This window comes from Myotis daubentonii, chromosome 3 (assembly GCF_963259705.1).
Source record: "Myotis daubentonii chromosome 3, mMyoDau2.1, whole genome shotgun sequence".
Classification (NCBI taxonomy): Eukaryota; Metazoa; Chordata; class Mammalia; order Chiroptera; family Vespertilionidae; genus Myotis; species Myotis daubentonii.
Genome location: NC_081842.1, coordinates 22,837,197 through 22,864,816, shown reverse-complemented (window position 1 = coordinate 22,864,816; position 27,620 = coordinate 22,837,197). Strand labels below are relative to the sequence as shown.

At 36.1% G+C, this 27,620-nt stretch overlaps 2 protein-coding genes across 2 annotated transcripts in view; one reads left to right on the top strand and one right to left on the bottom strand.

The window, feature by feature from the left end:
- RSRC1 (arginine and serine rich coiled-coil 1) overlaps positions 1-27,620 on the bottom strand; it is a 365,275-nt gene that overhangs the window by 250,443 nt on the left and 87,212 nt on the right. Inside the window, exon 4 of the mRNA XM_059686888.1 lies at positions 18,686-18,859. Coding sequence (XP_059542871.1) covers positions 18,686-18,859 — 174 coding nt within the window. The remainder of the gene's footprint in view (positions 1-18,685; positions 18,860-27,620) is intronic.
- LOC132230050 (proteasome subunit alpha type-2-like) lies at positions 1,592-2,455 on the top strand. Its single transcript, XM_059686886.1, has one exon. The coding sequence runs from the start codon at positions 1,595-1,597 to the stop codon at positions 2,417-2,419; it is 825 nt and encodes a 274-aa protein (XP_059542869.1). The 5' UTR covers positions 1,592-1,594; the 3' UTR covers positions 2,420-2,455.

Below are 27,620 nucleotides of genomic sequence, written 5' to 3'. Positions count from 1 at the left end.
TAATACCATAGTCTCTTCTAGTAAAATCCTTAGTCAGTACAAAAGTATCACCATCAGTCCAATGATACAAACAATAAAACTACTGATTATCTTTAATATCTTCAATTTTTTACCAAATCAAATCCATCATTAAAGACATAAATATGTCTCAAATTCTTCAACTTCTATATCTCCAAAGCCAAATCCCTTGGTCCAAACTACTATTACATCTCTCCTAGGCTACTGTGCCACTTATCTGGTTTCTCTGTATCCACCCTTATCCTCTGCAATCTGTTTTCCACACTGCAGCTGGAGGGATCTTTTCAAAACACTAATCTGATCATGACACCCATCAGATTATAACACTTCAAAGGCATCCTGTTACTCTTAAGATAGAGACCAAAATCCTGCAGATTCTAGCCCCTATCTGCTTCTCTGGCCCCATCTCATACTGTGCTCCCCCTCCTCTTCATCCTTGCTACTCTGACAATCTTTCAGTCACTGCTTTATCAGTCTCCCTCCCATCTAGGGACCTTTGTTAATGGTTGATGATACTGTTTCCTCTGCCTGTAATGTTCTTCCTTTCCTCACTAATTCCTGTTCATTCTTCTTTCTTCAAGAAAATTTTCCTGACTGTTCAAGGTTAAATGCCCCTCCCCCCACTATATGCTGTTTTAAAGCATTATGCATCCTTATTCTTGATATTTATCACTATTACAATTTTTTATTTATCTATGTAATTTCAAAATTGCCACTTGTTATCCCCTCCCGCCAACTATAGCATAAGCTCCATAGAGTCAGGCACCGTAACTGCTATTGATCACCATGAGCTCTCCAAGACCCAGCTCAGTGCATGGCCCAAGAATTTACTCAATAATGAGTAAGTGACAGAAAGGAGGGAGATCGTCCGTTAGATGGTAATACCTAGGGCAGGGGTGGGCAACCTTTTTGTGAGTGCGTGCCAAAACCAGCAAAATCTCTAACTCAAAATTCTTCTGCGTGCCAACCATAATTTTTTTAGAACATGTTACGCCTACTTGATATCTCTTAAGGTTTACGTATGTGAGGAACCCTGAAGAAATAATAGAATTCCTTCGAGCGATAACAACACAGTATATGATGATGAAAAAATACATTTATTTTTTAATGTATACGTGTACACTGATAGTCCGACAGAAAACCTTATGACTCCATTTGATATTATCAGTGGGACTTTTGCTGCTGCATCACTGATGACAGAGATTTTACATCAGGTTTATATTTCGTGACCTTCAGAGATATGCACGAGCTACTACTTTCATCCGTCAGGCTACTCCTATGACGAGACTTAACAAAATTCATTACTGAGAACAAAGATTCACAAGCGTATGTGGATGAAAACATCGAAAGTAATGCTGTTGCAAAGTTTTTAAACAGAAAAAATTTTCTGCAATGGCATTCCAAGTCCTCAATAGTTCGTTTTTGACACTATTGAAATTGCTCTTCCCCTCTCTCGTCAATCCATGTCTATGGTCTTTAAGATAACTTGTTATGTAAAATTATTTATTTATCTAAGATGCACCTACACTGAATTTATCTGAAAAATAAAAAAGTCGATATTAAGAAAAAAATTGTGATGGCGGAGCGCAGTTACAGCTTTTCGTTGACTACTTTCAGCCCATCTGGTAAACTCATTCAGATTGAATATGCTTTGGCTGCTGTAGCTGGAGGAGCCCTTTCAGTGGGCATTAAAGCTGCAAATGGTGTGGTATTAGCAACAGAGAAGAAACAGAAATCCATTCTGTATGATGAGCGAAGTGTACACAAAGTGGAGCCAATTACCAAACAGATAGGCTTGGTATATAGTGGCATGGGCCCAGATTACAGAGTGCTTGTACACAGAGCTCGAAAACTAGCTCAGCAATATTATCTTGTTTACCAAGAACCCATTCCCACAGCTCAGCTGGTACAGAGAGTAGCTTCTGTGATGCAAGAATATACCCAGTCAGGTGGTGTTCGTCCATTTGGAGTTTCTTTACTAATTTGTGGTTGGAATGAGGGGCGACTTTATTTATTTCAGTCAGATCCATCAGAAGCTTACTTTGCCTGGAAAGCCACAGCTATGGGAAAGAACTATGTGAAAGGAAAAACTTTTCTTGAGAAAAGATATAATGAATATCTAGAACTTGAAGATGCCATTCATACAGCCATATTAACCCTAAAGGAAAGCTTTGAAGGGCAGATGACAGAAGATAACATAGAAGTTGGAATCTGCAATGAAGCTGGATTTAGGAGGCTTACTCCAACTGAAGTTAAGGATTACTTGGCTGCCATAGCAAATGAAGTGACTGAAAATCTGGAATTGCAGATAATCTCTATACTTAACATGTTTAAAGTATGTTTTGTTTTGCAAACTTTTGCATACTTACTTCTACATGATTTAATGGATCAGTGTTTTTAAAATGATACTTATAACTCATAATAAACTGTTAAATCCAAAAAACACCCAAAAAACTTGTAAATGGAAGATTATAAGAGAAGGTTTCACGTGCCAGCAAAAGTTACTGGCGTGCCATGTTTGGCACACGTGCCAGGGGTTGCCCACACCTGACCTAGGCTACATTCACTCACCAATGTCCTTGATTATGGAAAAGGTAGACACTACATATTAAGGTAATTAATTTAATGTGAGGAACCTAATAATTTACAAGTTATCCTAAAACCCCTTCCTTCTCTTCAACCCCAGAATATTATACTATTCTTCATTAAAGACTGGTGAGCTAATCTTCTGACACAAAAGGAGAATTCAGAGACCATTTACTCTATCCCTCTCATTTTACAGGTAAAGAATATGAACCCAAAGATGTTAAGTGACCAGCCTAAAGTAACATGCAAGTTAGTAGACAGGAACCAGGACTAGAATCCAAGTATACCAGTCTAATGTAGTATCCACTATATATATCTATTACAATAACACATCATGGATTTTTTTCAGGGAAAAGAATACAATACTCATTACCAATTTATAATCAAGTAACTCTGTGAGTACATACAAGTTTGTCTGATCACCTGTTCCAATTCTGGGTGGAAAAATTTGGTAATCATAATTATACCTTCAAAGAACCATATGAGAACTGTATGCTTAGTAAATACATAGTTCTTATCCAATGGATGAATGGTCTGAAAGCAGTGACTTAGACATTATCAGAAGTGGAACCCCATGGGAAAATTTCAAAACGTAACTGTTTCATAGAGGTGAGAAAACGTGTGTATGGGGGAGTGTGTGTACAGGTTCAGGGGTATTCATAAGATTAAGTTTTGAATATGCTGGAGCTGAAGTTCTAGACATGTCCAACAAGCAGCTGTACTTATCCACCTGAGGTTCCAATAAGTTCTAGCCTACTGATGACTTGGATAATGGGTTCAAGGACAGGAAGACTGTGAGCCAGATGCTAGTCTCTAGTGAAAAAGGAGTATTTTCTAGGAAATATATGGAACGGCAAACAGGTTAGGGCTCAACATTATACTTTCAATCATATAGTCAACAAAGAACTTGTATGCAGTATATGTATAGACCTGGCAAACTCACCAGTAAGAAAACACAACCTAACTTTTTAAAATGGACAAAAGAGTTGAACAGTTATATGGATTCCAAATAAGCATATAAAAAATGTTCAACATAAAAAACAAAACAAAAAAAATGTTCAACAGTATTACCATTGTCAATTCAAATTAAAACCAGGATGAGATACCACTATACACCAAAAGAATGAGTAAAGGTAAAACTTTTCAGTTGGACAGGGGCTGGCAGTGGGGGAAGGAGATGCACATGGAGTATGAGGAAACCTTTTAGGGTGACAGAAATACTTTATACACTTTGTGATGAGAATGACAATAGTTTGTCAAAACTCACAGAATTATATATCTAAGAAGTGAATTTTACTACATATAATTTATATCTCAATAAACCTGACTTAAAGAACTAAAATAGAAAAAAAGTATATGAAAATTTCTAAAAACAGTATTAATGGTAAATATTTTAAGAAGAAACACACATCTTGTAATATAATAATCAGTATAACTCCTTAGGATTTAGTTTAAGCCTTGACAATTTTTCAAATTAGCTTTGCAGCTGCAAATTTACTGGATCAAATACTACCGATTTTTTAATGAACCTGAAAAATTTTCATTTAAAGAGTAAATAATTTAATAAATACTTATAATTCGAGCAATTCTCTGTGTGTATTTACAAAAACACTATTCTTCTTTGTCTAGACAGCTTTGAGTGATATTTTTCTTGAACTCTTGTCTTTCATCATTCTTCTTGAGTGGATTTAATTTCCAAGTAGTCACAAAATATGTTTTACCTCTGGCTTATTGCAAATACACATTACTTTTTAAAATTTGATATCGACTATTCTCTTTTTCTAATATGGAATGCCTTCCTTTATCTTTCTTACTTACGAAAAAGAAGCTAAGACTTCAACATGACAACCTAATTGATTTTCATGATCTACTTCCACGTGGCCTGTCACCAGCTGGCATATCCATAGGGGCCAAAGGCTGCCATTTCAAAACCTCCTGTAGGAGTTCAGAAAGAATTAAAACAGCAGCATTCATTGTTGCAGTTCCCTAACTGCACCTGCAGTGTTAGTGATCATCACATATGTAACACTATTTAGAGAATGTTTTGTACTTATACCCACAAGGTGCAATCTCTAACTGAAATTCAGCCCAGTCTTCCTGTAGTTATATGCAATCTCAGAGCCCAAGGACAATAACCTTAGCACTAAAATGAAAAGCATTAACCCCAATGACACCATCTGGAGTTTTTCTTTTATTATATACTTTCAATGCATTGAAATCTAAGGTATGCTAACAACACCTACACAAATGGAATGTATTACAACTTACTCTGCTTTAGTGGAAAAATGTACCCCATAACTACATCTATCCAAAGAAACATATGTATTCCTATCATCTGGCAATACATACTTCATTTACTAGGATATTAAAAACATTTAAACCATCCACTTTAAACCTGTCTATAATATCATATTAGGATATAAAAATAGATCATTATGTAGGTATCTATTTCCCAATCTTGGCTCTTTCATCAAAAGAGGTTAAGCTTGTACTTCTCCACCGTACTGACCAAGATTTGTCTAACATGTCAACCATATATTATGTTTTATTGCAATCTGTTCTATTTTGAAGATGCCACACCAATGATCACTAGACTAGGAAGAAAGCCTGTAAGAAATGAACTAGATTTTTAAAATTTACCTTGATTGTTGAATGTATTACAGGTGTCTCCTTTTTTCCCCATTGACCCCCTCTACCTCACACTAGCCCCCGCCCCAGGCCTTCACCACACTATTGTCTGTGTCCATTGGTTATGTATTTATGCATATAAATTCTTTGGTTAATCTTTTTCCCCTGCCCCCTTCCCTCGGAGATTTGTCAGTCTGTTTCATGCTTCTATGTCACTGGATCTATGTTGTTCATCAGTTTCTTTTGTTCATTAGATTCCACATATGAGTAAGATCATGTGATACTTGGCTTTCTCTGACAGAAACTGAATTTGTTTTTTAAAAAAACTGAACAGATTGCTTCTATGTGGATTAGCATCATTCACATCTGGGCTAATCAAGGTGCTTTACAATTAAGTAAAAATTAGAACTATAATCACTAATTATAAGGAACACTTAGCTTTTAGGGAAGCTGCTTGTTTGTTTAGGAAGAAAAGACTTGGCTGACACCCCAAGTTATTCCCTCTGCATTCCTCTAATAATAGTACAGATATTTTAGCTAACAAAAGTCATACATAACCTAACTGAAGGCAAATATTGAGGTCTTCAGAAAAAGATCTCTATGGAACAGTATATTTAAGTCTAGTGATTTGCCCTGTCTCATGTACCAAATCAACACAGTAGGTGATACCAATTAAGATCCTGAAAGAAATCAGACTAGGCATGAAGAGTTATCAGTGAGGACTGGAATTTTAATCAGTATTTAAAATATAAATCCTAGAAATGACATTAATTTTTTAAACAACTGATGCTAAATGATATTCATTTCTAGCAGGTTTGATAACATTTAAAATACAAAAAAAGATAAGATAATGGGAATTATGCATACTTTTAAAAAATGTACTCTGGTTGAATACCTATTTGAAGAAATAATGACAGAAAACTTCCCCTACCTGGTGAAAGAAATACACTTACAGGTCCAAGAAGCGCAGAGAACCCCAAACAAAAGGAATCCAAAGAGGACCACACCAAGACACATCATAATTAAAATGCCAAGAGCAAAAGACAAAGAGAGAATCTTAAAAGCAGCAAGAAAAAGAAACTCAGTTACCTACAAGGGAATACCCATACGACTGTCAGCAGACTTCTCAACAGAAACTTTGCAGGCCAGAAGGGAGTGGCAAGAAATATTCAAAGTGATGAATGCCAAGAACCTACAACCAAGATTACTTTATCCAGCAAAGCTATCATTCAGAATTGAAGGTCAGATAAAGAGCTTCACAGATAAGGAAAAGCTAAAGGAGTTCATCACCACCAAGCCAGTATTATATGAAATGCTGAAAGGTATCCTTTAAGAAGAGGAAGAAGAAGAGAAAGGTAAAGATACAAATTATGAACAACAAATATGCATCTATCAATAAGTGAATAAATAATCTGAGAATAAACTGGTGATTATAATAGAACCAGGGACATAGAAAGGGAATGGACTGACTATTCTTGGGGGGGAAAGGGGTGTGGCAGATGCGGGAAGAGACTGGACACAACTCATGCACCTATGGATGAGGACAGTGGGTGGGGAGTGAGGGCGGAGGGTGGGGCGGGACCTGGGAGGAGGGAGTTATGGGGGGAAAAAAGAGGAACAAATGTAATAATCTGAACAATAAAGATTTAATTTTTAAAAAAAAGCCAAAAAATAAAAAATAAAATAAAAAATAAAAAATGTACTCTGGAAACTTTGATGGAGGTGGTTGATGTATACTAGGTGTACCAGTTAATAATGTGGATTTTTTTTTCAATAGATGGAGTTACACATATGTTGATATGTATGCGATTTGATATATATGCTATTTTGTTGTATTGACAGCAAGCTTAAAAACTTCATATGTCAAATTTGTTGAAGGTGTTAACACTTAAACATGTCAAATATCGTGCCAAAAAAAGGAGCATTTCAGGAAGTTTTAATTCATTACTATATTTTGAAGAAAAAGTTATCGTATACTTTGGGAAGCTTATGGTGAACATGCTCCATCTCAAGATACTTGTGAACGCTGGTTTAAACGCTTTAAAAGTGACGATTTCAATGTGAAAGACCAAGAATGTCCAGGCCAACTGAAAAAGTTTGAAGACCAACAATTACAAGCATTATTGGATGAAGATGCCTGTCAAACTCAAAAACAACTTGCAGAAAGATTAAATGTTGCTCGGCAAACAATTTCCACTCATTTACAAGCAATGGGAAAGATTTTAAAGGAAGGAAAATGGGTGCCATATCAACTGAACGAAAGACAAATGGTGCCGGGGTCCAGCCCCAGCAGGTCCAGGGGTCACCAAAGGCGTGGACGGAGTCGGCGAAGAAGGAATGACACGGAGACAGTGTTCAGTTGATCAGCAGCCTAGCCAGGATCTCCAGCCAGGATCTCCAGCCAGGATCTCCAGCCAAGTTCTGGTCTGCATCTCCAGAGAGGTTCTGCTGGTTCTCCAGCCAGGTTCTGTAGCCATGTTCCCTCGCTAGGTTCTCCAGCCAGGTTCTGTCTGAGATCTCTAGCCAGGTTCGGTCACCAGGTTCTAGTCAGGTTCTCTTGCCATATTTCTGTAGTCAGGTTCAGTCCAGGATCTTTTGCCATGTTCTCTCCAGCGAAGTCCTTCTGTCTCTAGAGAACGTTCTGTGTAGGTTCTGTGCCTAGGTTCTGTCTCTCTTGGTCCTGTCTTCTAAGTCCTGTCTCCTAAGTTCTGTGTTCTAAATTCTGTCTCTTGCTGTCTTGTTACATCTGTATTTATACCAGTTGATTCAATCCTATCAATCTCTATTCCAAAGGTTAGGGCGTTTCTTATCTCCATTCCAGGGAGTAAAGATTATGTAGCTTAAGCATGATTGTTGGTAGTTAAAGTGATTAATTACCCGCCTGGCACTTAGTTGAGAGGTTTTATTCCCTCCCTAACTTCAGGGGAAAATCCCTACCTGGGGAAACAACCTTTCTCCGAGAGGTGACCTTGGTTAAAACACAGCGCCAAGAAGGTGAGCAAACATATTAAGAACAGTATGCCATATATGCCAGGTCCCTTGAAACAGCAAGCATGGACCAGCTCCCGGCAAACAACTGAACGCTGTCTCCATGTCATTCCTTCTTCGCCGACTCCGTCTACGCCTTTGGGAACCCCTGGACCTGCTGGGGCTGGACCCCGGCAAAATGGAAAACCGAAAAGTCATCAGTAAAATGTTGCTTCAACGGCATGAAAGAAAGTCTTTTTTGCATCGAATTGTGACTGGCGATGAAAAGTGGATTTATTTTGAGAATCCCAAATGCACAAGATCATGGGTTGATCCAGGTCAACCATCAACATCGACTGCAAGGCCAAATCACTTCAGAAAGAAGACAATGCTCTGAGTTTGGGGGGATCAGAAAGGTGTGGTGTATTATGAGCTTCTAAAACCAGGTGAAACCATTAATACTGATCGCTACTGACAACAAATAATCAATTTGAATCACGCTTTGATCAGAAACGACCAGAATGTGCCAGAAGACACAGCAAAGTAATTTTGCTTCATAATGACACCCCATCATACACCTCAAAACCAGTTAAAGACACGTTAAAAGATCTTGCCTGGGAAGTATTAACCCACCCGCTGTATTCACCAGACATTGCTCCTTCAGATTACCACTTGTTCTGAACAATGGCACATGCACTTTCTGAGCAGTACCTCAAAATGTATGTAGAAGAGGAAAATTTGTCTCTGAATGGTTTGCCTCAAAACAAGAAAAGTTCTATTTGGACATTATCCACAAATTACCTGAAAATGGGGAAAATGTGTAGCCAGCAATGGACATTACTTTGAATAAAGCACTTTTGATGTTTCTCTTGAAATTATCCTGTTTTCTTTGATTACAAAATCCACCATTATTAACTGGTACACCTAGTATGTGTGTGCACATGCACACTTAAACCAGGCGTGAATAGTAGAAAAGAGTTGGTTATTTTCCTAATACAAAACTTCAGCTTTATCATTTTTAAATGCTTAAAAGCTGGACTTCATTACCTAGAAACAATTTCTAAAACCATCATTTATTTGTTTATTTATTCTACAAATATTTGAGTACTTGTTTTGATCCAAGTAAATACAATGTTGAATAAGACAAACAAGGTACATATAATCTGGCAATTATAAAATTTTAGAGTTACAAAGTTTTCTATTCAGATTAGATATACATGCAAGGGCACTAACTGCAGGGCACACTAGAGAGGGGTGGGGAATACTTCATGAAGTGAGATCTAAAGTGAACCCCAAAATATACATGAAAATGGCAGGAGAGGTAGAGAAGAAAGAGTATTTTAGGCTGAGAGGATCGCCTTTAAAAAGATGCAAAAGTGAAAAAAAAAAGAATGATAGCTAAGAAACTGGTAGTCACAAGAATCAATCATTAAATTGGTGCTACTAATAAAAAACAAAATAACTCTCATTAATTGAGATCTTACTTATACACTGCTTCTAGTATTTACACTTTGTCAACTATCATTATCCCCATTTTATAAAAGAATAAATTTAAGGGTCAAAAATAACGTTAGGAAAATTCAAAATGATTTGAGATGAACAAAGAAGATTACTGGGAGTCCTCTCCAGGGTGCCATTCCAGGTTTTCTCAACCTTTCCACCTTTCTTTGTCTGAGATGTTTTTAAAGTCCACAAATAGGAGGTAATTGATAACAATGCAAGTGATTATTTTTATGGATAAGCAAGTTAACTTTGTCCAGTGGAGTTGTAACTGATTTCTCTCCCCATGTGGAAAAAGTCAGCTTTGAATCTATTAAGCAATTTTGTGTCTTATATTCCTGGTGGCCTACATATGTGCCCACTCTTTGCATTCTCCTTTGAGCTATTTGTAGTATCTCACTAATTACTATTAATTAATGAGTTAAGTAATACCTTTGGAGTGTGTTTATGTATATACTAGTTGCCCAGTACACGGATTCATGCACACTGAAAGAAATTAATTAGAAGAAATATTTTTAATATCGCTATTCTCACCATTTCTCTAAAATAGAAGTGTCAGAGATGAAAGAAAATTAGTAAAATGTATATGAAAAGAATATATAAATTAACTAATAAACAATAACAACATGATATAACAACAACAAAGACATGATATGAAAACAACAAAAACATGATATAAAAACAACATTGATATGAACAACAAAGTGACAACAAATACATATCGATCAACAAGTGAATCTAAAAATCAAATGAATAAAAAATCTGATGAACAGAATAAACTGGTGAATGTAATAGAATCAGGGGCATGGAAATGGAACAGACTGACAATTATCAGGGGGAAGGGGGTGTGGGGGGTGCAGGAAGAGACTGGACAAAGATCTTACAACTATGGACGAGGGCAGTGGGGGGGCGAGGACCTGGGATGGGGTGGGGACCAGGTGGAGGGGAGCTAAGGGGGGGAAAAGAAGAATATCTGTAATAATCTGAACAATAAAGATTTAAAAATTGATAAAAACAGTAACTGATAAATTGATTAAACTTTTTCTAATATCTTCTTGTATACCACATTAAGAGTAAAAACACTTTCAGAGTGCTTGACTAATTTCCCTTGTGATGAAGTATTTACAACTTTAACATCCCACGCTCTTTGAACTCGAGAGAAAGCAACATATAACTATGTCCGAAAATGGGTTCAGGTAGGAATATTCCTACTCTGTCTACAGTTTGTCCTTGTGATTTATTAATAGTCATCACAAATGCTGGCATCATGGGAAACTGTTTTGAAATTAATTTAAATGGGAGGCCAGTGTCAGACGGGGACAAATCAATTCTTGGATTCAGAACAATCTCTCCTTCCACAGATCCTGTTAATACTTCAGCTTTGATTATGTTAGGTCACAATCTTTTGATAATAAATCTAGTACCATTACAAAGATGCCATTTACTACTAATTTTTCTCAGTAGCATGATGATTGCACCTACTTTCAATTTTAATTTATGACACAGCATTCCTAAAGGTATAATACTTTTAAGAAATTTGATGGGAAATTTTTCCTTGAGAGCATCATCCATTGAATCGATGGGGTCATCACTCAAATAGTTGTGAAAATCTCCACTGAGTATATCCAAAATTTCTTCACTTAATTTATGAACGTGATCATTTTTTTGGACAAAGAATTGCACATTTAGATATATTTTTAATATTATCTATAGATATACTATTTCCAAAGGTAGTTTCAATAACAGATCTGTTACAAATCATTTCATAGGGGATTTCAGTAACATCTATTCCTAAATAAAAACTGCTATCAAGTTTGCCATCTCCAAGTTTTACTAACCATTCGCTATAAGCAGAATCCCCTAATCTCATATTTGTTTTAAGAGACAACTGTCTGAAACATCCCCAAACACTACAGTACTTGAAACTTGTTTGTACTATGGCCGATCACATAGCATGCAGCACAACACTGAGACACTGTGAAAAATCCCCTCTGAAAAGAGAACTGTCCCACCAAATGCAGCATTCAAATTGGCACCAGTGAGCGCTTTATATGTATTGCGCATGTGCGAGTCAAAGTTTATTTTTAAATTGCCAGTGTGTCATATGTACCGGTCGGTCAGATGGATGGATGGATGTCAGTCAACTTAGCCTTTTATCTATACAGATTATGAGTCATAATTTTACCTTTTTAAAAAATTATCCTTTAATACCCCAAAGCACAATGAGTCAGAATCTGAAGGTTTATGTGGCTTTTATAATGGTTTCTAGGACAAAGTTCTTTCCTTTACCCACCACCCACTTCTCTCCTTTAACTCTTGAATGTTAATTCCAACGTAATTTTTGTAACACCTCTTGAAAAGGATCCCACCAAGTTTTTGATAGTCCATCTGATAAAACTTACTGAAAAGTACAGCATGAGACTACTTTCATTCTCTCACTAACTTCTTCATATAACTGTAATTCCTCAGCCTCTATAGAATGAAAAAGGAAAATAAAAGTACCTTCTCTCATTCCAAGGCCTTTCTCAGTCAGGCAACCACAAAAAGAAAGAATGAGCCTACAATTCATGCCATGTAGTCTCTATCAGGCATAATTCAAATCAAATCCCATCAGGCAAAGTCTGGGATAATTAAAATGTACTGACATAATAAATAAGAGAACAGTGGTGACCTGGGGGAGAACTTACGAAACCTTGTCTCCTGCTTTTGCTGAATATTCTTTTTGTTATGTTAGATTCACTTTCTTGGCCTTGCCTTTTTGAAAATTACGGTTTCTATTGCAAAACTTATATCTAGTGACAAAATCTCAAACCTGTACAATGGAAATTGGATGGTAAATTTTATTGCAATATAAAATGTACAACATCAAAATAGGCCACTGTTATGGTATTCATTCAATTCACAAAGAAACTGTAAAAACTTTAATTTAAAAAGCAAGAAAAATCCAGAGCACACACTTACATAAAGATGTATTTGTTTACCTACTTAACAAAATTGACAGCAGGAAGCTTCTTTGCATGTTACAATGACACGTGTTAAAGGTATACTTCTTTCGAACCAAACATTTACCCTTCGCCACTGGTGAAAGGCAACAAGATCTCTACAAAATCTCATCTTTTTTAATAAATTTTGCATGAAACCATGCTATCCTGGTACAAAGTTGCCTGCTGTCACATTCGAAGTGTGATAAATGTTTAATGAAAACAACACCACACAGCTTGGTGTCAGACAACAGCTATCACACAGCCCTGCTTTGATCCAAACAGACACTTAAAAGGAGTTCTAAGCACACCCTGCACCACAGAACTCTATAACCTATATGCAAATAGGGGTAAATTAGCATAAATGACTTTCTGCTGCATAAAGAAATAAGAGATAAGGAAAAATATGACAGGAGTATGTAACTACTGTCAAAACTCAAGGGTCCAGCATTCCCAAATCACAACATCTTCTGCCAAGCACTTGGTAAGAAAAACCTCATCAACAGGAATTTATTACATGAAACGCTACAATTGAAGACATTGGAACACTGCCAAGGTCAAAGCCATAACTAACATATCTATAAAGTATGACTACTACATGTACTGGACTGCTTTTATACACCACTTCAAACACTTACTGCTTTGGAAATATTGTTATCCCCATTTAACAGAAGAATAAATTAAGACTCAAAAAGAATAACTTGTCCTATAAGGAAAAAAAGTTGTGAATGACTTAAAATGAGCAAAAATTGTAATTTTTTGCAATTTAACTTTACCAAGATGTAAACACCTTAGCACACTTTAAACAGATAAGCTACTCAAAACGGCTACATGTTCAAAGGTAGCAATTCCTATGAACAAAAGTATATATTCCCTCCATTGAGATGTTTTCTGCATTTTTAGTCTATAAAGACCTACCTAAAATAGTTGTGATATACCTAATATCTAATTGCATTGAATAGTCAACTTTTTAATGAAAGATTTCATAAATAGGTAACTATAGGCTGTGGGCTATATTTGAAGCCCAATTTCACTGTTATCCCAGTGGCTTCAATACATATTCTCAGAAAGCTTGAAAGTCAATTGATTTAGTGGAAGTCACATTTCAGTACAAGAAATTCTATTTAGCTCCAGCCAGTTTGGCTCAGTGGATAGAGTGTCAGACTGAAGGGTTTGATACCGGTCAAGGGCACATGCCCGGGTTGCAGGCTCCTTCCCCAGTAGGGGGCGTGCAGGAGGCAGCCAATCAATGAGTCTCTCTCATCACTGATGTTTCTATCTCTCTTTCCCTCTCCCTTCCTCTCTGAAATCAATAAAAATATATTTTAAAAAAAGAAATTCTATTTAAATATATTCCCCTCCGGATACCGACCGAAAATAACTACTTCAGTTGTCAGGTTATGTATATGCATGTCTGGGGCGAAATTCTTACCTCTCCCTAAACTTATAAAGCTTCAGAAAGTTATGTAAAGGAAGAAAAGTATAAACTCAACTGTCTGAACAAAATATTCCAGAAGTCTTAATGGGTACATTTCTGAGAACAGTATCCATCTACTGAAAAGCTAATATGGGAATAATAAGTGTTAGATGCTTACTATTATTATGTCCCCTGTAAGTAAAGATTTTGTTCATACCTCATGTAGTAATGATTAAATCATTACTTTATTTGAAACTTCACTGGCTTCTCATTGCCTTCAGAATTAACTCTAAACTCCTTGACATAACTTATAAGGTATTCTAGTAATCATCTCTCATCATTATTTCTCTTCTACTCCAAACCAAGCTCTATAAGACTTCAGTTCCTCAAATACCTACCTTGCTTGCCTCCAAGTCTTTCCATATGAAGTTCATTTTGCATGCAACATTCTTTCCCATCTCTTTCTTCCTTCAATGTATAAACATCTCTTCTTTTGAGAGCCGCTCCCTGACATGTTGACCAGTCTAGATCAACCAACTTACCTCATGTTCATAGAAATATCTTTCAACCAGAAAGTGTCAAAAATGAAGATGAAGAAATAAAAAGGAAAAAAAAGTAAACAAAAAAAGACAAAGAAGGAAAAAAAATTTAAAAAGAACAAAGAAAAAAAACAAAAAACTGAAGATGAAAGCCAATATGCTGAGACTGGCCTGTTGGAAGGATAAAAAGGGCCTGGGTCTGCTTACCTCCAAACTATTTGTTATATTAGCAATAAGTGTACTTATGGCTTAAACCAGATGTTGACAAACTACAATCCTTGGGCCAAATCTTGCCAACTATCTAGTGTAGGTTTTACTGGAGCACAGTCATGCTGTTCATTTCGTATTATCTATAGCTGCTTTTGTGCTGGAAGGGCAGAGTTCAATAGTTGCAATAGAGACATATGGCCTAGAAAGCCTAAATTATTTACTATCTAGCCTTTTACAAAAAAAATGTTGCTGTCCCTGGTTTTGTTAGTTATGACCAAAGCAGCCTTGCTCTTATGATGTTACTGTAATTACTTATATCTTCCCTTCTATATATGCTTATTTATGGACCTGCATGAAATCCCCTACCATTACGTCCCTATTCCCTAACAGTACTTGACAAATAGAAGGCATTTAAATACTATTGACTAAACAAATGAATAAATGAATGAATGAGCATATCTGATCAATTACCAATAAATATTTATTAACAACTAACATGTACATTACGTACTATGAGTAACACAAAAGAGTATAAGACACATTCTCGGTAGAATAGCTTAAATCACAGATTTAGGAAATAAACACATACTTTTTTAAAAAATATAAATCATTTTTGGAACAAAGGAGGGTTTATCTGTACATACATAAATACTATCATATTAACTGTATACACTGACACACACACCTTGCAAAAAACACACCTGACTTCAGGATATACCTAAAGGTATGAATTTGTGTGTTCTTAGCACTAACCAGTAGACAGGGCACCCTGACATAGCACCACCCTGTACTATAGTCTACTAAAATCATGGAAGTGACCGAATCAGGCTACTCACAGCTTTTTGGTGTCAGTACCCAGGGCCCTTCAACTGGCCCTCTCGTTTGGACTTTGTTCACTCACTCCCTTTACTGAGTAAGAAGTAATGACAAATACAGAATGGGCTTCTGAATCTTTTATCCAGGAATGAGTCACCTGAACACCTCAACACTGAATGAAACAAGAGTCTAACCTGTAAATCTGGCCCAGACCCTACCAAATGAGAACCTTTCCTGAAACCACCTGACCTCCATGTCTTAGTCACGCTCTAATTTTTCTTACCTTTAAAATTCACAAAATAATGCTTTATATAATGTCAATTTTATACAACTGTGCAAATATTACTCTAAAAAGTTAAAAGTTAGTGAGATTAAAAAGCAAAAATGTAATGAGTATTAAAAAGCATAGTCATATTTATCATAGTCATGTAGTATCATATCTAATAATAGAGAAACATGGTAATTAACCGTAACTTCACTACCCTTCCCACTGGCTAATCAGCAAGATATGCAAATTAACTGCCAGCCAAGATGGCGGCCAGCAGCCAGGCAGCTGAAGCGAACAGGAGGCTTGCTGTCTCCAGTGAAGGAGGAAGCCAAGGTTCCCCACCTGCCGCTGCGGGCCTCTGAGCTGCAGTCTAAGAAACATTGTTGCAATTACAGAAGGTAAATAAACCCCAGAAACCTGCTTTCAGCCCTCAGAGCTGGAGCTAGCAGGACTGCAACAGTGTTACAATTATAGAACCCAAACAAATCCAGATACCTGCTTTCAGCAGCTGAGGTCTCAGAGCTGGAGCCGAGCCTCAGAGCTAAAGCCGGCTCTCAGTTCCAGTGACAGCCATAGAAGGTAAGTAAATCCCAGAATAACAAAAAAAAAGAAAAAAAGGAGAGGCTGGGAACTTCAATCACCCGCCAGCCTGAACACGTCCCTCAGCCCCTCACCCAGACTGGCCAGGTACCCCAGTGGGGACCCCCACCATGAAGGGGGTGTGACCAGCTTCAAACAGCCCTCAGCCCTTCATCCAGGCTGGCCAGGCACCCAAGTGGAACCCCCACCCTGAAGGGGGTGTGACCAGCTGAAAACAGCCATCATCCCCTCATCCAGGCTGGCCAGGCACACAAGCGGGACCCCACCCTGATCCGGGACACCATTCAGGGCAAACCAGCCGGACCCCACCCATGCACCAGGCCTCTATCCTATATAGTAAAAGGGTAATATGCAAACTGACCCTAACAGCAGAAAGATTGGGAATGACTGGTCACTATGACACACACTGACCACCAGGGGGCAGATGATCAATGCAGGAGCTGCCCCCTGGTGGTGAAGGCCCTCTCACATGGGAGGAGCTCTGTTCAGCCACAAGCCAGGCTGATGGCTGCCAGTACAGCGGTGGTGGTGGGAGCCTCTCCTGCCTCCTCAGCAGCGCTAAGGATGTGTGACTGCAGCTTAGGTCTGCTCCCTGCTGGCAAGTGGGCATCCCCCAAGGGCTGCCAGAGGGATGTCTGATTGCCATCTTAGGCCCAATCCCCCCGAGGAGCGGGCCTAAGCCAGCAAGTGGTCATCCCCTGAGGGGTCCCAGACTGCGAGAGGGCACAGGCCGGGCTGAGGGACCCCCCTCCCTCCCCCACCGAGTGCACAAATTTTTGTGCACCGGGCTCTAGTCTAAAGTATAAACCTAAAGGGAAAAAAGGAACAAGAAGCAAGGCAGTTCCTTCATTGACATAATTTATTCATTCTTTTAGTCCATATTTTCCAGTCTCAGAAACCTATTCTACATCTCTTCAAATCTATCATCCTCCCAAGTTTCTCCCTTTATCAATAGATTTCCCCCACACACTCTCTGATCCTCATTCCATTCTACCAACTCTGGCTAACTCAGCTTCCCTATTCTCACAGCCACATATCTAACACTAACTCCTCTCCTATAACATTTAAAATTTAAAAAGAACAGAAGTCAGAATTTTTCAGGATCACAACTACTTAGTTTGTAATAATGATAGTGGGGTAATCATGAGAAAGAAAGTAACATAATAATGTTATCCTATTCCAAAATCCACTACAAATTTATTATTTCAACAAACACTTAAAGTCAACAATCTAGGGAGGTTTATATAATATTACTGTAAATCTGGAAATGAAATATAAACAGACAGACAACTGGGAAAAGAAAAGGAATAGAGAAGAGTTCTATATCCTTTAATAAACTTAATTCTTCATAGAATCAAGGTCTCAAAAAACCATATCCAAGATCCTGGTAAGCTCTTCAACTTAACACTAAAATCTGATTGATACATCAAAAATAAACACTTTTTATTGAAGTATTAAAGTGAATATATGTAAGGTGTTGAAAGACTGACAAAAGGGGATAAATTCCTAGATGTTTTACTTCATAGAATAAGAGATCCCAATGTCAGTTTTGAGTAAAACAACTAAAAAGCTGTAATTTAAGCTACTAACCCAAACTTACTATTTCATTTTAACAACTTTTAATTTAATAAACAGTTATGAGTGATTTTCACCCTCCAAATGGACAGAGCTAGAGTAACTGTTTCAATAATATCAATTCCAGAAAAAATAAATTCCAGGTCCTGTATGCACAGACACTCTAACGTATACATACGCCTTAATATTGACCAAGTCCCCATTCTATACTGAAAGAGGCCTAACCAATAGTAAAACGTTCAGTAGTCTTCAAATTTTAAATTCATACTTATGATAAGCAAAATTGAATTCTTTTCTAAAGAATTATGCAAATTTTCCTTTACTGAGATACTAAGCTTTGATAGTGCTGTTTATTTTGTGTGTCTACGATTTGTTACATAAGTAAATAAAACTAGGAATAGAAAACACAGTAAAAATTTGAGATAACTATTTTGGTTTACTCCTTTTTCTTTACCTAATGTTTCGCCTCTTTTTTCCATCCAAGAAAAACCTCCAAGAATGAAATTAGTTTGAACACTGCCATAGAATCACTGAGTTAACTCTTAAGATTTGCTTAACGTTCATGGAAATATCAACTTACCCCCGTTTAATGTTGTGTAATTCCTTGTCCTTGCCTTTATCCTTCTCCTTTTCTCTTTTCTCCTTATCTCTGCCTTTACGTCGTTCTCTATCCCGAGATCGACTACGGGTTCTTCTGTGACTGGACCTTTCACTGCTTCGACTATGGGAACGTGGACGAGGTCTTGACCTGGACCTATAGTAAGTAGATTTTATTAAATACATTTAGTGCATATCTTGTATTATGAAAAGAAAATAAACTTTAAAATTATGTGAAAGAAAAGAATTTAGTTTAATTCTGTGAAACAAACATCTAAGTATGATTATTTATAAATAAGCACTCTCAGTTAAAATGATACATAAGGGGTATATATGTTGTCAACTTTACAGGAAATTAAAGTTTAGTCAAAAAGTGCAAGTAAAAGTCTTAAAGGTCCAAATCAAGTCTTGATTACTCAACTGTCCTCAGATAATATAACAAATCTAAATGTATCTGATCTAGTATCCAAGGATAGAATCTTACCTATGCCTACAATCTCTGCTTCTATATAAAGTCAACCTTATTTATTATTTCTAATTGTTACAATAAAACTATGCCTCTACTCTACTCTAGCCATTCTTTGTATTAAATGAATAACAGTATTTGGTAGGATATACGGTGTACTTTTAAAAGGTAAAAACCTCAGGTTCTGTCTCACAGTAGTGATAAGAAAGCTTCTACCAGATCTTACAGGTAACTATAAAAAGCAACTATCTGAAGGTACTGGACAATGACCAAAAGAAGACAGATTCTATAAAGGGCCAACACTTGGAAAACGAAAACAGCGATGAGAAAATTTCCCATTTTATTAGCTTCTTTTCTGAGGACAAGCCCAAGTCTATGCCATGCAGGACAGCTATAACTCCAACAACAAAAATTTCTGGCCTGAAAAACCAGAAGAAAGGCGCAGGGCAACCATCGCAAAAGGAAAACAAAAGGGTAATTCTGAAAAAGCGTCAGAGGAGGTAGCTAAAATTCTGTATGTAAACTCTATTCAAATCTCTGGCTGAACCCTATACTGTGCATGCTCCAAATAGCCAAAGATAAAATAAAACTAAACTAAAATTTCAACTGCCCCCCAAGAGACAAGATTTTTTCAATTTTAATTTAACTAAGTTAATTTTCTGCTAAAACAAACAAGAAAAAAAAATCAGTATTCTTCAGAGGAATATAATAGAATCCAGAGTATTCAAAACATGATATTCACCTTGTCCAGAATTAAATCCAAAATTACTAGCTATACCACAAAACATTAAAAGTTGGATCCATTATCAAGAAAATAAAGTCAATAGAGACCAACCCTGAGATGAACTAGATGTTTGAAATAGCAAGCAAAGATTTTAAAGTAGTAAAAATAACCATGCATGTAATAAATATAAAGCTTAAAAAACAAAAAATATAGCAGCTCTATAACTAAAAACATATAATATCTGAAATTATAATTATGCTCAATGAGCTTTAAAGCACATTGGTAACAACAAAGAAAAGAATCTGTGCACTTAAAAAATAAATCAATTGAAATTATCCAATCTGAAGAACTAAGAAGAAATTGACTCCTAGTAAGAAAAGAAAAACAGACCCTCTGGAATCTGTGTGGTAATATTTTTAATGTGTCAAACATGTTTATTTAAACCCAGAAATACAGAAAATAATGAGACAGAAAGCAAAATTTTTAAGTAGTGGTCAAAATTTCCCCAAATTTAGTGAAAGACAATTGTACAGATTCTAGAAGTTCAGGTAACTACAATATAAATATGAAGACCATGACTAGTAAAACCATAGTCAAACTGATGAATCAAAAAGAGAAATCTTAAAAGTATTCAGGGAAAAATCCCCAAACACATTACATTTTGAAGAGCAATAATATCAATTACTGCTGGTTTCTCATCAGAAACAATGGAGATCAGAAGATAGTGGTACAAAATTCTTATCATGGCAAAATAAAAATTTCAACACAAAATTTTATAATCAGCAAGAATAAACCTCAAAAATAAAAGTAAAATTAGGACATTTTTTGAGGTAAAGGAAAAGTAAAACATAATCATCAGTGATAGATCTGTATTATAAAACATCCTAAAGTAAGTACTTCAGGCTGAAGAAAATGATAACAGATGGAAACTTGGATTTTTAAGAAGAATAAAGCCCAGTAAAAAATGGTAAAAAACAACAACAAAAAACCACATATGCATTTATGCTTAAAGTAAACTTTCAAATGTCTTATTAAAGGGTTATAATGAAGGTAGATATAATATATACAACCTCTATAAAAAATAAAGTATGAGGCAGGTAAATGGACCTATATAGTTATAAAGTTTCTATGCTACATCTGAATGATAAAACATTAACTCCAAATACAATGAATAATAAGGGCATAATAATGAGACAGAATGCAAAATCCTTAGAGCAACCACTTCAGGAAAATAATGCAAATAAGTATATAGCTAAAATCCAAAAAATGAACAAAAGAGAATTCTTAAAAATACTCATTAATCCAAAAGGAGGCTGGAAAGGACAAAAAACAAACAAACAAACAAAGAAACAAACAAAAACCAACAACAACAACAACAAAAACAACCCTCAAAAACAGGCTCAAACATAAAACAAATAATAAAATGATAGACTTAAATCTAAACATTTCAATAAGTTCATTAAGATTAATGGACTAAATACTTTAATTAAGAAGCAGAGCTTGTACAAATGAATTAAAAGACCATACACAACTAGATGCTGTTTATGAGGTATGTTCTTTATATATACAAACATAGGTAGATTGAAAATAAATGGCTAAAAATTGATATATCATGTAAACAGTAAACAGGAAGGGTGGAGTGACTATATTAATATCAGATAAACTAGACCACAGAAACTAAGAGTGTCATCCAAAATAAAATGGAAACTTCATGATGACCAAAGGGTCAATTCATAAGTAAAAATCACACAAAATATGTTTATCTGACCACAGCATAATTAAATTAGAATTCAATAACAATAAAACATCTTGAAAAAAACCCAAATATCTAAAAACTAAATAATATACTTCTAAATAATTCATGTACCACTAAGAAATTACAATAAAAATTTTTAAATGTTTAAACTAAATGATAATGAAAATACAACATAGGAGAATTTGTAGATGAAGACATGTTTAGCAGGGTTATTTATAGCTTTAAATGTTTATGTTAAAAGAAGGTCTAAAATCAATTACCTAAAGTTTCACCTTAAGAACCTAGAAAAAGAAGAGCAAAGTAAAAACAAGGTAGGTGGAAGGAAGGAAACATTAGAGAGCAAAATCAATGTACTAGAAAGCAATAAAGAAATTTAACAAAGCCAAAATCTGGTCCTCTGAGAATATCAATAAATTTGGTAAATCCCTAGCTAGACCTATCAAGCAAAAATGAAAAGATCAAGCACAAATGATCAAAACTTAAGAATGTGGGTGACAGAAAGATAACATGACCTAGGCCTGGGAATTTAGGATATATGTTGGTCTGGAAGAGAATTACATGGGTATCAGTGGTAGTAATGTCTATCCTCTTTTAGCCTTAATGAGTTCACTCAGTAAATGAAGAGCATTATCTATATACTAGAAGCCCAGTGCACGAAATCTGTGCGCTGAGGTGGGATGCACGGGGGTGGGGGTGGGGGTGTCCCTCAGCCCGGCCTGCGCCATCTCACAGTCCGGGACCCCTCAGAGGATGACCGTCTGCCAGTTTAGGCCCGCTCCCCATGGAGTGGGCCTAAGCTGGCAGTTGGACTACCCTCTCACAGTCCAGGACCCCTCGCTCCTTACCACCTGCCTGCTCGCTGCTCCTTAGTGCTGGCACGGAGGTGGGAGAGGCTCCCGCCACCGCCACCATACTTGCCAGCCATGATCCCAGCTTCTGGCTGTGTGGTACTCCCCTTGTGGGAGCACACTGACCACCAGGGACAGCTCCTGCATTGAGCATCTGCCCCCTGGTGGTCAGTATGCGACATAACAACCGGTCGTCCCGCCATTCGGTCAATTTGCTATTTGGCTTTTATTATCTATAATAATAAAAGCGTAATATGCTAATTAGACCAAACGTCCTTTCGGATGTCCTTCCGGATGACCTTCTGGATGAAGCCGGGGCTGTAAGTGAAGCCCAGGTCTCAGGTGCCTGCCGGCAGCCAGAGGGAAACTTGGGTCCCAGGTGCTAGCCAGTGGCCGGAGGGAAGCCTAAGTCCCAGGTGCCAGAGGGAAGCTGGTGTAGGCAGCTGGGAGAAGGAAGGCCTACTCTTGCACAAATTTTGTGCATTGGGCCTCTAGTATAGGATTTAAAAGGCTAAATGACTGACCATCCACCCAGCCGATCGACCGACTGGCCGGTACACATGACGCACACTGCCAATTTAAAAATAGTCGTTTACTCACGCATGCACGATGCATATAAAACTCTCGGAATGGATATTATTGAAATCCCCCATGAAATTATTTGTAATGGATCTATTATTGAAGCTACCTTTGGAAATAGTATATCTATAGATAATATTAAAAATATATCTAAATGTGCGATTCTTTGTCAAAAAATGAGCACGTTCATAAAAAATGAAGAAATTTTGGATATAGTTGATGGAGATTTTCACACCAATTTGAGTGATGATTCCATCAATTCAATGGATGATGCCGAAAAGCAAAATTTTCCCATGGAATTTCTTAGTAGTATTACACCTTCGGGAATGCCATATCATAAATTAAAATTGAAAGTAGGTGCAATCATCATGTTACTGAGAAATCTTAATAGTAAATGGGGTTTTTGTAATGGTACTAGATTTATTATCAAAAGATTGCAACCTAACATAATTGAAGCTGAAGTATTAACAGGATCTGCGGAAGGAGAGTTTGTTCTGAATCCAAGAATTGATTTGTCCCCGTCTGACACTGGCCTCCCATTTAAATTAATTTCAAAACAGTTTCCCGTGATGCCAGCATTTGTGATGACTATTAATAAATCACAAGGACAAACTCTATACAGAGTAGGAATATTCCTACCTGAACCTGTTTTCAGACACGGTCAGTTATATGTTGCTTTCTCTCGAGTTCTAACAGCGTGGGATGTTAAAGTTGTAAATACTTCATCACAAGGGATATTAGTCAAGCACTATGAAAGTGTTTTTATTCTTAATGTGGTACACAAGAAGATATTAGAATAAGTTTAATCAATTTATCAGTCATTGTTTTTATCAATGTTGTTTTTATATCATGTCTTTGTTGCTATATCATGTTGTTATTGTTTATTAATCAATTTATATATTATTTTCATATACAATTTACTAATTTTGTTTCATCTCTGACACTTCTATTATAGAGAAATGGAATATAGAATAGCGATATTAAAATATCTCTTCTAGTTAATTTCCTTTCAATATGCACAAATCTGTGCACTGGGCCACTAGTTGTATCATAAAATCACATTTTTTTAAAATACATATATAATTTTGAGAAGTTACAATATTTTTTGCTAGGAATGTCAATATGAGCTTATTACTTTAGTTTCTAGCTCTGGCCAATGTAGCTCAGTGATCCAATCAATGTATCTCTCATATCTCTCTCTCTCTTTATTTCTCCTTCTCTCTCTCTCTCTCCTTCCCTCACTCCCTTCCCTTCCACTTTCTCTAAAAATCAATGAAAAAAAAATCCTTGGGTGAGGATTAATAAAAATAAATAACTTTCTATCATTTTTTCTTTGACTACTCCCTCTGTTAATTTTGACACATAATTTCTTTCCACATAAACTAGTTTTGATAAACATAAAAACAAACTCATAAATACAAACAGAATGGTGGCTACCAGAAGGGAACAGGGTGTGGGAGAAGACAAAGAGGATTAAAGGTGTCAAATAAATGGTGACAGAAGGAGACTAAGACTTTACGTGGTGAGAACACAGGAAGCATACAGATGTCTTACTATAAAGCTGTACACTTGAAATTTATATAAAGTTATTAACCAATGTTATCCCAATAAACTTACTTTAAAGATAAAATTCTAATTTATCATCACAATTCATTGCCCCCACAGTTGTTACCTTATTCATTTATAATTAAATTTTCTATTATATGTGGATATATTAAAAATTTAACAGATTATCCTAAAATATCTGAATAATAACCAGTCAGAATTTAAAGTTTTCTGATGAAAATAAAGTAATAATAATAATAATGAAGGGGGTCTTTTCTGTGATAACCTCAGCCACTATTTATAAATTATATCCATATATGCATACAACATATTAATTTTGTTCTAAATTTTTCAGAACCAAAATATGATTCTGGCCACTAATCTTCACTTAGAAGCGGTTTTCAACCTGTGGGTCGAGACCCCTTTGGCGGTCAAACAACCCTTTCACAGGGGTCACCTAAGACCATCCTGCATAGCAGATATTTACATTACGATTCATAACAGTAGCAACATTACAATTATGAAGTAGCTATGAAAATAATTTTATGGTTGTGTCACAACATGAGGAACTATATTTAAAGGGCCAGAAGGTTGAGAATCACTGACTTAGATAGTGAAAATGTAGAGTAACAAAAGACAAATAAGTTAAATTTATTTTAAACTCTAACAACAAAACTCGAAGAGCTTCTTTTTAAAAAAAACACAAATCTTTAATATAAGCACATTTCTTAGTGGTTAGTTTTTTAAAAGAAAACAAAACACTGTTGGACAAAATGTGCAACCAATTGTGGATTATAGATGAAGTAGATTATGGTGAAATCACATTTTTACTGTACCTTAAAAATGAAATGATTCTTCTATTAATATACCTAAAGTTATAGAAGTGTTGTTTTAAAAAAATAACTCTTCATATAATGGTGTCCTCAAGCAAATTATTTCTTCTCTGGGCATCTGTTTCATTGTCTACAAAAAGGAGATAGTACCTGACTGAACTGTGAGATAGCGGACAAGTGATTTGGGAGGAAGCAGCCACAGAGAAAGAAGTTACTAAGGAATGTGCTAACCTGAATGAATGAGTAAAATCTGAATCAGGAGCATATGAAATATGTTTCCCTCATACCGTAGCCAATCTAGTAATGAGCAGCATTCTGATTTTCACAGACTTTTAAAATCATAAGGTTGGCACAAGGACTGCATTTCAATTTTCAATGTAGTTTTTCTTTTGTATATGAAGGTAAATAATAATAATCTTGGCTAATGATCCATGTCTTCTCTACAGGAAAACCAACAGCAGCCAAATACATGATCTTCACTACTTTACTATTAAAAGGAAAATCATATCACCTATTATCCTTTGGAGAATAAAAGGGCATATTTTTTTAGTCAAATAGGGCACTGAAACATAAGGAAAACAGGCCTAAACTGGCACTGTCGCACAGATATATGATCACTCTATCACCAACATAGCAAAACTTGACAGTGCATTAGAGGCCTTCTATCAATTACTATCTACCCCACCGTCCCTATAGCAGCAACCTTTCCAATCTTTAATCTTCCCAACTTACACAATTCATTAAATAATCAATTATCCCCAAACTGATCTTATGGTTTTCCCTAACACAAAGATTCCATTGTAAAAAGCAAATGCTTGCCATTCTCCAAAAACATCTTGCTCATTATTCACCATGTCTTCATACAAGTAACCCATGTATGATATTCTCAAATATCCTCCTTAAAATGTTGCTGGTGTGGCTCAATGAACTATGATAGCAATGGCAGATCTATAAGCTAGGTCATCTATGATATAACATTTTAAAAAAGTAACAAGTATTAAAATGTCACTATCTCGATATGTTAATGTTTATTATTTTGATCCTGATATTGTAGGCCTCTTAATCTTGCTTATAGGCTACAAGGAAAAAAAGAATACATAGGGAAAAGAAAGCAAGTCAAAACGTAGGCAAAACAGGCCCAGCTGGTGTGGCCCTGTGGTTGAGCGTCAACCCATGAACCAGGAGGTCAAGGTTTGAATCCCTGTCTGGGCACATGCCCAGGTTACAGCTTGATCCCCAGTGTGGGGTTTGCAGGAGGCAGCCGATTGATGATTCTTTCTCATCATTGATGTTTCTATCTCGTTCTCCCTCTCTCTTCCTCTATGAAATCAATAAAAAAATTTTAAAAAAAACATGGGTAAAACAACATTATTAAAGGCTGTTATAAAGGACCATGAAATCACAGATTAAAATGAATTAAGCTGCTGACTTCTTAGTTGTCATGGGAATTACTTTACACAACTTTGAGTAAAACTCATGTCTTAGACATATGAACAACCCTATTTACTTTAAGTAACTTTAATTATATATTTGAAGGATCTCCATCAAGAAGTAACAGATCAGAATAACGAGATTCCTATCCTGACCAGACAAAGACAAAAAAAGTCAAAGAAACTATATTAAACTTTAAGATGTGAATTTGTCCCTCGTTTCTCAAATAAATACTTTTCTGATAAATCACTCTAGAAGTCTCTAGAGTGCCAAAGCCAATATGGAGATATATTATAAGCTAAGAAACGTTTGATAAAAAATGTGGCACTCTAGAACACACAATATATAAGCAATAAATGGACAGCAATATGTCTTATTATACCAGATAAATGCCTTCAATATCTACAAAATAGGAAGAATCACCATAACACCCTTACATAAAATGAATTACTGCCCTCAAGAACCAATTTGTCAAGTTTCTTAATTGGCTAATAAGTTCTAAACACATGGAATCAAAACAAATATCCTAATATATTATTTTTCAAAAAAAGACAATACTTCAAATAATCTCCTAAGTAGAGTTCTACAAAAGAAGACTGTATTTGCTATAAAATAAAACTGTCATTAAAATTAAATTTAAAATTTACATATGGAATAAACTAACATGGATTACATATCAGGTTGACATTTTGAACATGAACATCTACTTTCATCCCCAACCAAAATCCAACTAAAA

Coding starts and splice junctions, on each gene's coding strand:
- LOC132230050 (XM_059686886.1), top strand. CDS start 1,595: ATGGCGGAGCGCAGTTACAGCTTTTCGTTGACTACTTTCAGCCCATCT.